The sequence below is a fragment of the Tenrec ecaudatus genome, chromosome 4 (genome assembly GCF_050624435.1).
Source record: "Tenrec ecaudatus isolate mTenEca1 chromosome 4, mTenEca1.hap1, whole genome shotgun sequence".
Taxonomy (NCBI): Eukaryota; Metazoa; Chordata; class Mammalia; order Afrosoricida; family Tenrecidae; genus Tenrec; species Tenrec ecaudatus.
In genome coordinates, this window is record NC_134533.1 from 198,913,405 (window position 1) to 198,927,261 (window position 13,857).

At 49.7% G+C, this 13,857-nt stretch overlaps 1 protein-coding gene across 5 annotated transcripts in view; it reads left to right on the forward strand.

The window, feature by feature from the left end:
- Positions 1–13,857, forward strand: part of LARS2 (leucyl-tRNA synthetase 2, mitochondrial) — a 166,373-nt gene that overhangs the window by 64,055 nt on the left and 88,461 nt on the right. For all 5 annotated transcript variants that reach the window (XM_075547224.1, XM_075547223.1, XM_075547225.1 and 2 more), the window contains one exon: positions 7,949–8,038. In XM_075547224.1, coding sequence (XP_075403339.1) covers positions 7,949–8,038 — 90 coding nt within the window. The remainder of the gene's footprint in view (positions 1–7,948; positions 8,039–13,857) is intronic.

The window sequence follows — 13,857 nt, forward strand, 5'->3', positions numbered from 1 at the left end:
CCTGTGGCCGCACCGGGCGGCTGGCTCTCCCACCTGAGCTGCTACTACTGTAAGGTGTGCTCAGCTGGGCGCAGCTGCCACAGCTGGAGACGGGGACCAGGGGTTACCGACAGCTTGCCCCGCGATGTTCCATCGCTTTCTGTGGGCTACTCACCACAGAATTGCTTAGTCCGACTGTGGCTAGGGTCTCTGCTCGATTAACTAAACTCTTGGAAGCAGGGCTTCTCAGTCTTGGTGTCATTTACAGTGAGAGCAAGGTCATCCCGTGCTGGAGGGGTAGGGGGAGCTGGCCAGGGCTTTGTGGTTGGTTTGTAGTTAGCAGCGTCTCTGCCCCCTGCTCACTAGGCTCCAGTGGCACCGACAGCGACCCCTTCAGTGTGACAACCAGAAATGTCCGTAGACATTGCCGTGGCCCCTGGGAGGGCGGAGTGCCCCAGCTGAGAATCCCTACTCCAGAGAAAAAGGCTGCGGAGACCCCCAGAAGGCCCTTGACTTAGGATTCAGTTTGGAACATGTAGTTCTTGGTAAAACGTGGAAAGGGAGTCTTGATTTCTAGTTGGCTATCAAAAGTTTTTAAGCTAAGAAAGCTTTTTAATTTTAGAAAGATGTGCAACAATTTTGATGGAGATAAATCCTCCCCCCAAAACAAAACAAAAGACTAGAAATAACAGATTTTTTAAACCAGCAAATCAAGGGAGGGGGTCCAGAAGATTCTCTGACTTTTTCTGGAGTGTGTTTGGAGCACGTGTGACCCTGGAGCCCCAGTGCCCCCTGCAAGTGTCGGCTCAGGGGTGCTGTTCAGGGGTGCATCACCTCAGGGGTGCTGCTGCTGGGCCCTAGGTGCAGCCAGAGTCGGTGTGACATGGACACAGAACTCCCAGCCTCTGACCAGTCACCCTGGGGAGACAGGACAGCACCCCTGCTGTGAACTTGCCTTTGCATAAAACTCTCAGTGCGTGGAACCGTGGTCCTGGGGCAGGGTCTTTCCATGCTGTGTTCTTTTAGAATCTGACACTGTATTCATTTCCAGTGACATGTGCAGAAACTTCATATAAATAGAACATGTCAGATACCCACGTTTGGGGCCTTGGGCGCCCCCCTCCCTCCAACCACCCATCATACCATAAAGTCTCGCTTCCAAAGAACATATGCTTTTCATGGCCTGTTGCTTACTGTGTCCTTGTGGCGTGGCGGGTTACCCACTAAGCTGCTGTTCACAAAGTCAGCAGTTCCAAACCACCAGCTGCTCCTCCGGAGAAGAGGAGGCTTTCTGCTCCCTTGAAGATGTGCAGCTTCAGAAAACACCCCGCAGGTAGTTCTCTTCTTGTCCTGTAGGGTCACTGTGAGTTGACTGACTCGTCGCCAGAGGGTTTGGGGCCCCTCACGGGCTGTCTAAAGAGGCTTTCACCTCCACCGGCCTTTCGCCACTCCTCTGCTGGCTGTGCACTTTTTCCTCTGGCAGCTTCTGGGACTGAGAAAACATGCATCCCTAGTCTCTACAAATACTGGTTTATGACTATAAATAACTTCAAATACACAGAGAAAGAAAGGAGAGCGTAAATCTCCTCTCACCGAGATTTACGCGGTAGATATTTTGTCACGTTTCCCTCGCACGTCTGTAAACCTCTAATGGAAAAGGAAGTGTTTGGTTTCTTCGTGGTGCATTTCTTAGGAACGCGTCCACCGTGCTGTATTCTTCCTCTCACCCCATCCCTTACCCCAGTTCCTCTTGGGACCGGGATGTCATTTTGAAAGCTACATGTGGGCTACAAGTCTGATACCACTTCCAAGTGTTCTCGGGCAGAGGTCTTCAAACAGGTGGTGGGGAGATCCCATGATCCTCCCACCTTATTTTCCATGAATTCTGGCGCCCCTCGAATCTACGTAGTTTGCCCATCTTTCAGTCACATTGGAGCGCCCACCCTGTGTCTGCTGAGAAATGGCCTGTGTTGATGTCACTTGTCTGAGAAGCCAGCCCTTGCTGAGGGTTTGCAGGGCCTGGGGTGCGGGGTAGGGGGTGTGACGGGGCAAGGAGGAACGTATGGGATTGGGGGGGAGCAGGCCCCTTCCCAGGGTGCTTGTCTGGTTTTTGAATCGCTGGGACTCTGTGCCCAGTGTCCCCACGGGCTCAGGTTGTGTGGCGTGTGCACCTCTCAGAAAGCACAGCAGTACTCGGGACCGGCCTCCAGGGGACGGTGGCGGTAGCAGGACCAGTTACAGTGTGAGCCCAGGCTGTTGCCGAGCTGACTGGCAGGGGACAAGTGAAGCCAGTGATCAGAGTTGAGCTATTTACACCCCAAGAACTTGTTTTCTCATAGCCACGACCCTGCTATTTCTACAAAACAGCCCATAAAAGGACCTTGGATTCTTATATAAGGAAAACAATCCATTGGGAGCACCAGGTACCGGACACTATCTGTTCTGACCCACGAGCCCTCCCTCCATCCTTTGCTCTGTGCATCACCACGGCTTCGGGCAGTTAGAGCAGAGCACCTGCAAGACGCCGTGTGGCAGTGCCGCCCGTGCCCTCGCTGGTCTCTGCTCTCCAGCTAGCCCGCCCGGCCTTGTCCTGGAGGAGAGTCATCGGTGCCCTCTTGGAAAGCTTCTGTAGCAAGTGTGTTTTCAAGCCAGAAAGTAACGTTTGAGAACATTTTGATTTCAGGCTTGGCAGTTCAAAGCAGGTGGCTTCTCCCTACGTTTATTATGTGATAATGTTTTTAATGGCTCTTACTAAGTAGATAATGGCCTGATTCACATAATGGAGTAGGGTGGACCTGGCTGCTTCCTTTACCCTGAGGCCAGAAGAACTGCCACTGTTCCGTACTGTTTGGATCAAATATCCATCGAAGAAGCCTGGTCAAAAGGAGGGGAATGCAGATTCGAATTTCAAGCGCTCCCGGTCTCTAGTCTTTCTAGAGCCATTGAAACTGAATTGTTGTTTGTTTGCTTGTTTGTTTATTGTGAGGAGGAGGTGAGTCCGTTCTGAATCACCCTATGCCCAATAGAAGGAAACACTGCCCCGTCCAGCAGTCGTTCCTGTGTTTGAGCCTATTGCGGCCACTGTGTCAGTCCGTCTCCTCGAGGGCTCCCTTCTCGTTCACGGCCCCTCCACTGTCCTTCTCCAGGCACCGGCCCTTCCTGAGAACCGTCCTGAGGATGTGAGGCAGAGTCTGGCCATCCTTGTCTCTAAGGAGCCTTCTGGCTGTGCATCTTTCAAGACGGATGTCTTTGTTCCTCTGGGAGTCCATGGTACTTCCAGTAGTCTTCACCAACACTTTGAGTTATAATCCATACTGAAGGCTGCCATTCTGACTGTTTATCAGCAAGTGCTTCAAGTCCTCCTCATTTGCAGCAAGCTAGGTGTGTCACCTCTGTACTGCAGGTTGTTAATAAGCCTTCATTCTTCTTTTTCAGTATTATTTTTATTGAGGGCTCTTAAAATTCTTATCACACTCCATACATACATCAATTGTGTAAAGCACATTTGTACATTCATTGCCCTCATCATTCTCAAAACATTTGCTCTCCACTTAAGCCCCTGGCATCAGGTCCTCATTTTTTCCCCTCCCTCCCCACTGCCCCCTCCCTCATGAACCCTTGATCATTTATAAATTATTATTTTGTCATATCTTGCCCTATTTGACGTCTCCCTTTACTCACTTTTCTGCTGTCCATCCCCCAGGGAAGAGGTCACATGCAGATCCTTGTAATCGGTTCCAACCTGTCCTCTCTCTACCCTCCCAGTATCGCCACTCACACCACTGGTCCTGAAGGGGTCACCCGCCCCGGATTCCCTGTGTGTGTTTCCAGTTCTTATCTGTACCAGTGTACATCCTCTGGTCTAGCCAGACTTGCAAGGTAGAATTGGGACTATGATGGTGGGTGGGGAGGAAGCATTTAGGAACTAGAGGAAAGCTGTATTTTTCATCATTGCTATATCGCACCCTGACTGACTCATCTCCTCCCCAAGACCCTTCTGTAAGGGGGTGTCCAGTGGCCTACAAATGGGCTTTAGGTCTCAATTCCACACTCACACCCCCCTCATTTGCTATGGTAAGATTTTTTGTTCTGATGCTGCCTGATACCTGATCCCTTCGACACCTCGTGATCGCACAGGCTGGTGTGCTTCTTCCAGGTGGGCTTTGTTGCTTCTCAGCTAGAGGGCCGCGCCTTCATTCTTCAGATAGTTCAGGCTCTCTGATGATTTGCTCAGCATACAGATTGAGTAAATATAGTGAGAGAATGCAACCCCGATTCACACCTTTGCTGGTTAATAACCACACCATATTTACTTGTTCTGTTCACACAACTGCTTCTTGATCCATGTACAGCACAATAAATGTTCTGAATTCCCTTTCTTCTCAAGGCGATCCATAATTTGTTATGATCCACACAGTTGAATGCCTTTAAAAAATATATATACACACACTCTTTTTTCTGGTATTCTCTGCTTTCAGCCAAGATCCATCAGCATGATACCCCTTGTTCCACATCCTCCTCTGACACTGTGTTGTACCTCAGCCAGCTCCCTGTCGATGAACTGCTGCAACCATTGTTGAGTGATCTTCAGCAAATTTTTACTTGCATGTGCTATCAGTGATGTTGTTCTAGATTCTGAGCATTCTATTGGGTCACCTTTCTTTGGAATGGGTACAAATATGGATCTCTTCCAATTAGTTGGCCAAGTAGCTGTCTTCCAGAACTCTTGGCACAGACAAGTGTGTGCTTCCAGCACTTCACCAGCTTATTGACCTGATTTTGGCAAATCCTTATGGTGTAGCTTGGGCATCTTTCTTCAAGACCAGCGGCTCTTGGTCATATGCTGCCTCCTGAAATGGTAGAATGTCGGCGCGCTCCTTTGTACAGCGACTCTGTTCATTTCCTCCTCTCTCAGTGGCTCTTGCACCATTCAGCGTTTTGCCCGTAGACTTTGCAGATTGCAGCTCAAAGCGTGAATTTTTTTTTCTTGAGTTCTTCGTGTAAGATATGCGGAGCGTGTTCTTATTTTCTGGTTTTCCAACTCCACATCTTTGCACATTTTATTATAATGTCTTACTTTGTCTTTTCGAGCTTCCCTTTGAAATTTTCTATTCAGCTCTTTGATTTCATCATTTCTGCCATTTGCCTTCGCTACTCTGTGATTCAGAGCAAGTTTCAGAGCCTCTCCTGACATCCACTTGGATCTTTCCTTTCTTTCTTGTCTTTTTAATGATCTTTTGCTGCCTTCCTGAACGATGGTCTTGTTGGTTCAGTACATCACATCTGTTCTTGAAATGCTCTTGAAATTCAGGTGGGATAGACTGAAGGTTTCGTGGACTTATTTTAATTTTCCTCAGCTTCAATCTGAACTTGCACATGAGCAGTTGATGGTCTATCCACAGGGAGCTCCTAGCCTGGTGTCAGCTGCTGGTACTGAGTTTTTCCATTGTCTCTGTCTACAATGTAGTCCGTTTGGTTTCTATGTGCTCTATCTGGAGAAGTCCATGTGTATAGTCACCTTTTGTGTTGTTGGAAAAAGCTGTTTTCTTGCTTTTTAAAAAAATCATTTTATTGTGGGCTCGTGCAACTCATCACAATCCATACATACATCCATTGTGTGTCAAGCACATTTGTACATTTGTTGCCATGATCATTCTCAAAACATTTGCTTTCTACTTGAGCCCTTGGTATCAGCTCCTCATTTTTCCCCTCCATCCCCATTTCCCCTTCCCCATGAACCCTTGATAATTTATAAATTATCACTATTTTGTCTATCTTACACTGTCCGACATTTCCCTTCACCCACTTTTCTGTTGTCCATCCCCCAGGGAGGAGGTTATATGTAGGTCCTTATAATCGGTTCCCCTTTTCTACCCCACCTTCCCTCCATCCTCCCAGTATCGCCAATCCTACCACTGGTCTTGAGGGGTTCATCTGTCCTGGGTTCCCTGTGTTTCCAGTTCCTATCTTTACCAGTATACCTCCTCTGGTCTAGCTGGATTATTCCAGTAAGGTAGAATTGGGATCATGATATTGGGGTGGGGGTGGGGAGGAAGGGAGGAACCATTCAAGAACTAGAGGAAAGTAGTATGTTTCATCATTGCAACACTGCACCCTAACTGGCTCATCTCCTCCCCACGACCCTTCCATAAGGAGATGTCCAGTTGCCTACAGATGGGCTTTGGATCCCCAATCTGCACTCCCCCTCATTCACAGTGATAAGATGTTTTGTTCTGATGATACCTGATACCTGATCCCTTCAACACCTGTGATCACACAGGCTGGTGTGCTTCTTCTGTGTGGGCTTTGTTGGTTGTCAACTAGATGGCCGCTTGTTTACCTTCAAGCTTTTAAGACCCCAGACGCTATATCTTTTGAAAGCTGGGCAACCATCAGCTTTCTCCACCACATTTGCTTATGCGCCCATTTGTCTTCAGCGATCATGTTGGGAAGGTGAGCATCATGGAATGCCAATTTAATAGAACAGAGTGTTCTTGCATTGAGGGCATACTTGAGTGGAGGCCCAATGTTCATCTGCTAGAAAAAAGGTATTTCGATGAAGAAGTCGTTGGTCTTGCAAAATTCTATCATGAGATCTCTGGCTTCATTTTAGACTATGTTGTCCAACGATTGTTCCTTCCTTTTTGTTTCCAACTTTGGCATTCCAATTGCCCATAATTATCAATGCATCTTGATCGCATGTGTAATCACTTTGAAACTGAAGACCTGGGTAGAATTCTTCAATTTCTGAAACACCAGTTTTTGTGGTTGATGCATAAATTTGAATAATAATGGTATTGATTGGATTTCCTCCTGTGCGGATAATTATCCTATCATTGAGAGCATTGTATTTCAAGGTAGATAATGAAATGTCCTTTTTGACAATGAATGCAATGTCAGTCCTCTTGATTGTATCATTCCCAGCATGGGAAACCGTAGGATTTTCTGATTCAAACTGGCCAGTACCAGTCTTTTGGTTTTTTTAAACTCACTGATACCTGGAGTACCTATACATTCCATCTCACTTTTCACAACTCCCAGTTTTTCTAGATCATACTTCATACCTCCCGGTTCTGAGTACTGATGGGTGCTTGCTGCTGTTTCTTCTCGTGTTCATTTGTGCCCTTGGCAAATGAAGAGCCTGCAGGCTCGACTCCCCAGGCTTCGCCTGATCCCCGCCTTGACCAGCACTCCTGTGAGAAGGCGACCCTTCTTCCCCAGTCATCCTGAGGTGCCATCCATGCACTACGTCCCTGAGGCTTCTGTGTCTCACAGTGTCTGACGCTCTCCCGGAGGTTCTCGGTCCCCAGCGCCTCTAAAGCCGGCGGCCCGTTCCTTCTTGTCTGTCCTCAGTCTGGAAGCTGTGCTGAGACCTCTTCCCTCTGGGTGGCCCTGCCGGTACTGGCGATAAACAGTGATTTATCCACCCTGAGCACCGTGTTCTCTGTAAGAAGTACCTCTGTGGGATCAATCTGCCTTCATGGCAGTGAGTTACTGTTGACAAGGGGAGCGGTAACTGTGGAAACAGCGGAAGCAAAAGCATGTGATTAGTGTCGCTGAACCAGACCCACAGAAACTGTTGACATGGCGCCGGTTCCGCTGTGTATATTCTCAACACAAGTTTGTATTGAATTGTTTTAAATGAGCTACAATCATCAGTTAGCTTCGTGGCCCCATGTGTGCTGGGGGTAGGACCATCGCTGGTTTCTTACTCTGGCTGCACCCCACTCCCGGCTGGAGGAAGAGGAGGGATGAGTAGGGTACTTAGGAGGGGCTCACCATTGAACATGCCCTGGGCAAGATGCTGCCGTTTCCGTCCCACCTCCTTTGCCGGAAGAAACCACGTCGCTCCTTTATGAATTGGTGGAAATATGAAAGGCTGGTGAACATGTCTGTGCTTTGACTGCTTTTCACAGCTGAGCTGCAGGGCTGCTGCTTACACGCTTTTCCCCCTCCCCCTTTTTGGCAGGAAATAACGACATGCTTACCAGACTACTACAAGTGGACTCAGTACCTGTTTATTAAACTCTATGAAGCTGGACTGGCCTATCAGAAGGAGGTGAGTAAAAATGAGCTGCACATGTTAAATTCTCTTAACCTTCTCAATCCTTCAGAAAGCCCACTTTGTTCAGAAGAAACAAAGCCCACTTGCATAGGCACTGTGAAGAGGAAGACTTTCAAGTTCAATGTGCAGTGGGTCACAGCAGAGCTAGAAGGCAGCTGTGTATGGCTCTGCTGCTCTGATGACTTTCTTTCCCTGGATGGAGGATGTCTTCGTTTCAAAGACACTTCCCTGGGTGACACAAATCGCTTACACTCAACTACTAACCCAAAGGTTGGCAGTTCAAGCCCACCCAGGGGCACCAAGGAATGTAGGCCTGGCAGCCTCCCTCTGTAAGGTTTACAGCTAAGAACGAACGCACTCTGGAACCGCCTTCTTCTGTAGCCCATGGGTCACCAGGAGATAGAACGCACCAAATGGCAGCAGGCTTGGGGTTGGGGCCGGGGGGTTGTTTTTGGCGTGTCTTAGTTTCCTAGTACTGTTCATCGAAACAACGGTAGACCAGGAAGAAAGGCTTGGTGGCCTGCTTCTAAAAATCAGCCACGGAAATCCTTTCTTGCCCTTGGTGGACAGTGATTCTATTCTATGGGGGTTTCTCAGAGTGGCATCAATGATGAGGGAGAATGTTGTAATGAGCTATCCGATAATAGCCTTGAACAATAAACACAAGTCAGTATTACAAGATGTGAAAAACTAACTCACAGCAAAGCAGAGGGCCTCCCACAGGTTAAGTCCACCATTCACCAGAGAGGTACATGTTCCTTAGAATAATCAAGGGTTTGGGATCAAAAGGGAAGCCTTTGCCTGAGGACAAAGTCCAGAGGCAACAAGGCGGGGTACAGAGGGGCTTCAGAAGCTTAATGGAAATAGTGAATGAAAAGATGGGGAGCTTTCTGTGAGTGCTTTTCACTGCGCCCTTGTGAGGAAGAGAAAGGAACCAGGAGCACCAGGAGCGGGGCAAGTGATGTTACCTTGTAGAGATTGCACTCTGTGACATGAAACCAAATGTAAAACGTGTGCGCTCCTACTTAGAAAACGGATCTCCGTTCTAAAGCGTGAAGGGGTCCCCGTGGATTTAGCCTCCAGGAGACCCCTGATGTGGACCGTGCAGAGCGCTTGGGGGGTCGCTGGCCGCAGACGTGGTTAGGGTCCCCTGACGTGGACCATGCAGAGCGCTCTGGGGGTCGCTGGCCACAGACGTGGTTAGGGTCCCCCGACGTGGACCGTGCAGAGCGCTCTGGGGGTCGCTGGCCGCAGACGTGGTTAGGGTACAACCTCACACCTCCTCTGACCTCCCTTTGACCCGCTTGCAAGTTCTCCTTTTTAACATTTGCTGCTTTCCTTTCTACTGAGGTTTTCCCTTTGCTTGGTTGTTGTTGTTAGCTTTTTTTGTGAGTTTTTTTGCTTTTGCTTCTGTGTGGTTTTCGGTATCTGAAATCCAGGATGGGTGGATCTGGAGATTAAGGGGTTCTTGGGCTGTGGCAGGGGAGGTTGGGGGGAAAACGGCAAGCTATCAACAATGAGTACAAGAAAGACAAAAATGTTCTAAAAGTGATTTTGATCATGGTTGTACGACTACTCTTAATATGATTGAATCGTATATATGGATTATGTTCCAATAAAATTATTAAAAGATCACCCTTATCCTACTATACTAATAAGATGATTTTCCTTTTTTTCCATTAAATACAAAGAAAGCTGGTGTCTTCTGTACACACCCACCCATTCACAATAAAAAGTTCAAAAGAAAAGAATAAGCTATTCTTGAAGAGGCAAGCAGATTGTTCCGTGTGGAGTTGTCGAGTTACCGTTATTGTTTGCTTGCGTGAATGGACGTGGCATGTAAATATACACGCGTCGGCATCGCCCACGCGAGGCAGAGCTCCTGCAGATGTTCGATGTCTGTTCATTCCATTCCCCGCACCCCCCCTACTCTTGGAAGCCCCCGGTATGTGTGCCGTGCAGAGTTCCTTTAGCGTCCCTGTCTACACCCGAGGCTTGTCTGTGTCGCTTCCAGTCTGCTGCCCGTCACACCCAAGCCGGGCGTGTGAATGGACCCAGTCTGCGCACACCTGGCAGCTTAGGAGTGGGGTGACTTTCCGAGAAATGTCAGGGTCCCGCCTACGCATGCGGCCAACCCGGGGACCCCAGTCCCCATCCTCTGCCCTTAGTTGTCCTCCAAAGCTCTGCCACCCTCCTCTCCACCCTCCACCTGCTGCGCTCCTGAAGAACGGTCATCCAGTGTTCCCTGGCCCCCGGGGCAGCCCTGGGGCACTTCCTGCCCTTGCTCCTGTAGCACATTGCCATCAAGTCGGTGGCTCCACATAAAACAGAGGGAATCTTCTCACAGTTCTAAGGTCCTGGAGTCCAGGATGAGGCTCACTGGACTAAAACCAATGGTCACCGAGCGGGACTGTTTCCCTTCTGCAGGGTCTGGGAGAGAATCCATTTCCTAGCTTCACCAGCTTCTCGAGGGCACCCTTGTCCCTGTCTTTTTGCCCTCTGTTCCTGCCAGGCTCAGCAGTGCAGCAGCTTCCGGTCTCTCTGGCCAGTGCTTCTGCACCACATCCTGCCTACCTCTCACAAGGACCCTGGGAGGACCTGGGCCCACCGAGATGCTCCAGGATAATGGCTCCTTCTCCACATCCTAATTTAACCGTATCTGCCAAGCCCCCTTTGCCATATAATGTAACATATTCCTCAGTTCTGGGGAGTAAGGACATGGGCGTCTTGGGGGCAGGAGCTTAGTCCACCTGCTCCCGACATCATGGGGTCAGTACATGACTTTAATAAGCCTGACATGCGGTACCTGGCACAGAGTAGGCCTTCTCCAAGTGCCCACTGACAGGCAGCCAGTATGGCGCTTACACTGGGGAACTGGAAGGTAAAAATAACATGATTTCTTGCCTCGTCCTAAGGCAGCCTACCTGTGGGACAGGCAAGAGGGGCGGGCCCATGAGACGATTGTGTGGGCTCCAGGTGACTCTTGGCATTGGCCTAGGAAACATCACACTCGGGCTTGGTAATGGCAAACCCCGGCAGGTTCCACCTGGTAGAGGACAAGCCTTCGGGATGGAGCAGGGATGCCCGAGCCTGTTGGTCTGTAGGGAAGCCGTCGGCAGTGTCTCTCTTCCTTAGAGCCTTTGGGGGATTCAAACCACCAGCCTTCCAGTTGGCAGCCAACCATCTACTCACCGCCTCAGCATCCTGAGCCCTCCCAAATTCAGCTAGGATTATTTTCCCTCTAACAGCATTGTTACCCTCCCCCCCTTTTTAAAATAAAAGTGGTCTTTGCCCTTCAGTTCAATTCTGCTGTAGCTACCTCATTGGGGCATCTAAGGACAATGTTTGACGGTGATTCAAACACAGCCGGAGGGTTTCCGTCTTTTGACCTTAACAAGCCCTGTCCACCAGAGTGTTCAGTACTTGCGCACATAAAACAAAAATACCTTCGGCTAAACAAAATCATATATATATCTATATATATATATCTTCGGCTATCCGCATGAACAGAAACGTGTGTGTGTGGCAGAAGGTCAATTTCCTCTCTCCAATGAAAAAGAAAAGAAAAATGTGCCATTCTGTGGATGCAGTTCTTGGAAGAATGATGCTCTTCTGCGGGGTGCCCTAGGGAGCGCTGGGAAGGCCCCTATGGCGGGAGTTTGGCTTCAGCTCTCTGCAGTTTGCACTGAGTGGTCGAGCCCATTCACGGAGGGAGGCGGGGTTAGCTGCGTGACCTCACTCACCGTCAGCAGACACAGCGACCCGCAGGCGACCTCTCCCTCTGGCTTCAGAACCGGGTGACTTAGGAACCTCCCCTGGATGCGGTCCGAATTCAAGCCTATTTCCAGATGGAACGGAGTGAGACCAGTTTTACAAGTTAGATTTTTGTTATTTTAATTAAGGTTTCAACCTGGCGATCCTTCATTAAGCCTGGTTTTCTCAAGAAAAGGCTAATCGACACACAGAAAAGTCAGTATCCTGAGAACGTTAACTTAACCAGCTTTCTGGACAGACCCTGAAGCTGCCTGACAGTGTCCTCAGCAGAGGCCTCTGGTAGTGAAAGAGCAGCTCCTGAGGGTAACATGAGGTGGACCATGGAGAGGAGACGAGGGCTGCAGCAGCGGTGGGTGCCCTGCCTGGGAGCTGAGGCATATGGATGAACGGAGGCTGTGGTCAAGGAGGGACTGGCCCCTGTGGAGGAGGGAGGCCAGAGAGGCTGTGACCATCGGGGAGGGCAGGGGAATGAGGTTTGGGAACAGGAGACCTGGACACATTGGCTGAGGCAGCAGGCACCATAGCTGCCACCCTGCAGAGAAAGGCAAGGTGGTGAAAGTCCAGTCAGGATGGTGGTGTCCAGGGAATCCCCAGGGCGCACACAGCTGCCCACACCCTCAAGCTCAAAGGGAAGCAGAAGCAGGGGGCAAGACAGAAGACGCCCATTACTGTGTAAAACCAGCCCCCTGGGGCTATGAGCCCCTCCTTGTGTTGGAATTAAGGTGTGCATTTTACAAATCTTCCCGTAAATCATTCAAGCAGGCAGACAACAGAGAAGCCTGGTGTTGAGCTCTCAGTCCTGTGATGGGGCTAGCCAAGGGTGGGAGGGACAGTGGGGCATCTGCTCCGAGATTACCGCCTGCCCAGATGCCCTCATTCCCGTGTGGGTTAAGGTTGATTCTAAAACACAGCTATGTAGTTAACAACAAGGCTAGTTAACCATGAAGGACTGTGGCGTTGACCTTGGTCGGGCAATCGAGAAGAATGTCACTGCCAACCAGGGAGAGGCAGCGAGTCATTGACTTTGTCCAGAAACTGTTCCGTTGGCAGCAGGACTCTGCTGGCCTGAAAGGCCGCGTCCCTCACAGTAAGAGTGCGGCGTGTGAAAGTGTGCCGATGCTGGGTAAGTGAAGGCCCGGGCTCTAGGGAAACTGAGTTAGCGACAGTGAGAGAAGTTGTGTCCGGGGCCGCAGAAGCTGGGTGGGCAGCGGTGTGCTCCAAGGGGCCAACGGGACTTTGCGCCCAAGAAGAAAGTTGGATGTGCGTTTTCACACCTGATGAATCTTTGATTTGAGTTGCTAGTTCCTTTGGTTTGTTTCCTTCCCACCCCAGGTCTTTGACTGGCGGGGGGGGGGGGGGGGGGGGGGGGGATTACCTGTATTTTCCTTTTATTTGTCTTTCATTTGATGCCTGGGTTTTATGAAACTAGTGCTCTTAGAAGCAGAGCATCCTCCTGGCGTTTGTCACCTAGAGCCTAAGAGGCGTGGGGACTGTTGATAAGACAATAAAGACCTCTTTGTTTTCGCTGTCTCCAATACCAACTGTTTCTTCTCTCACCCCCCCTCCCCCTCCCCCCCTCCGGATTGCCAGGGCCAGGAGGCGGAGGTGGAAGTGTATGCTGGCTTTCCCCCCATCTCTCTCCTCTCTTCTATATTTCACACAGGTTAGAGTATGCAGTTTCTTTTTTCTTCTTTTTTTGAAGGGGCATGCTTCTTGAATGGACGGTCTACTTCAGTCCCTAAGCAGTGCTTAGCCGTTTTGTTTTCTCGTTGGGTGCGACCCACCTCCTTCGCCCCATAAACACGTACAGGCAGCGATGAAGTACAAGTAGATGGCTTTTGGTTTAATGACCTAAAGATTCTGGTCTAAGTTACTGTAATTCCCACTTGCGGTGACCCTAGAGAACAGAGGAAACTGTCCCTTTTGGTTTCTGAGACTATACATCTGTCGGGGAACAGGAAGCCTCGCCTGTCTCCTCTGGAGTGGGTGGTGGGATTGAACCAATGACCTGGGGGTTAATAGCCCAGTACCTAACTCAC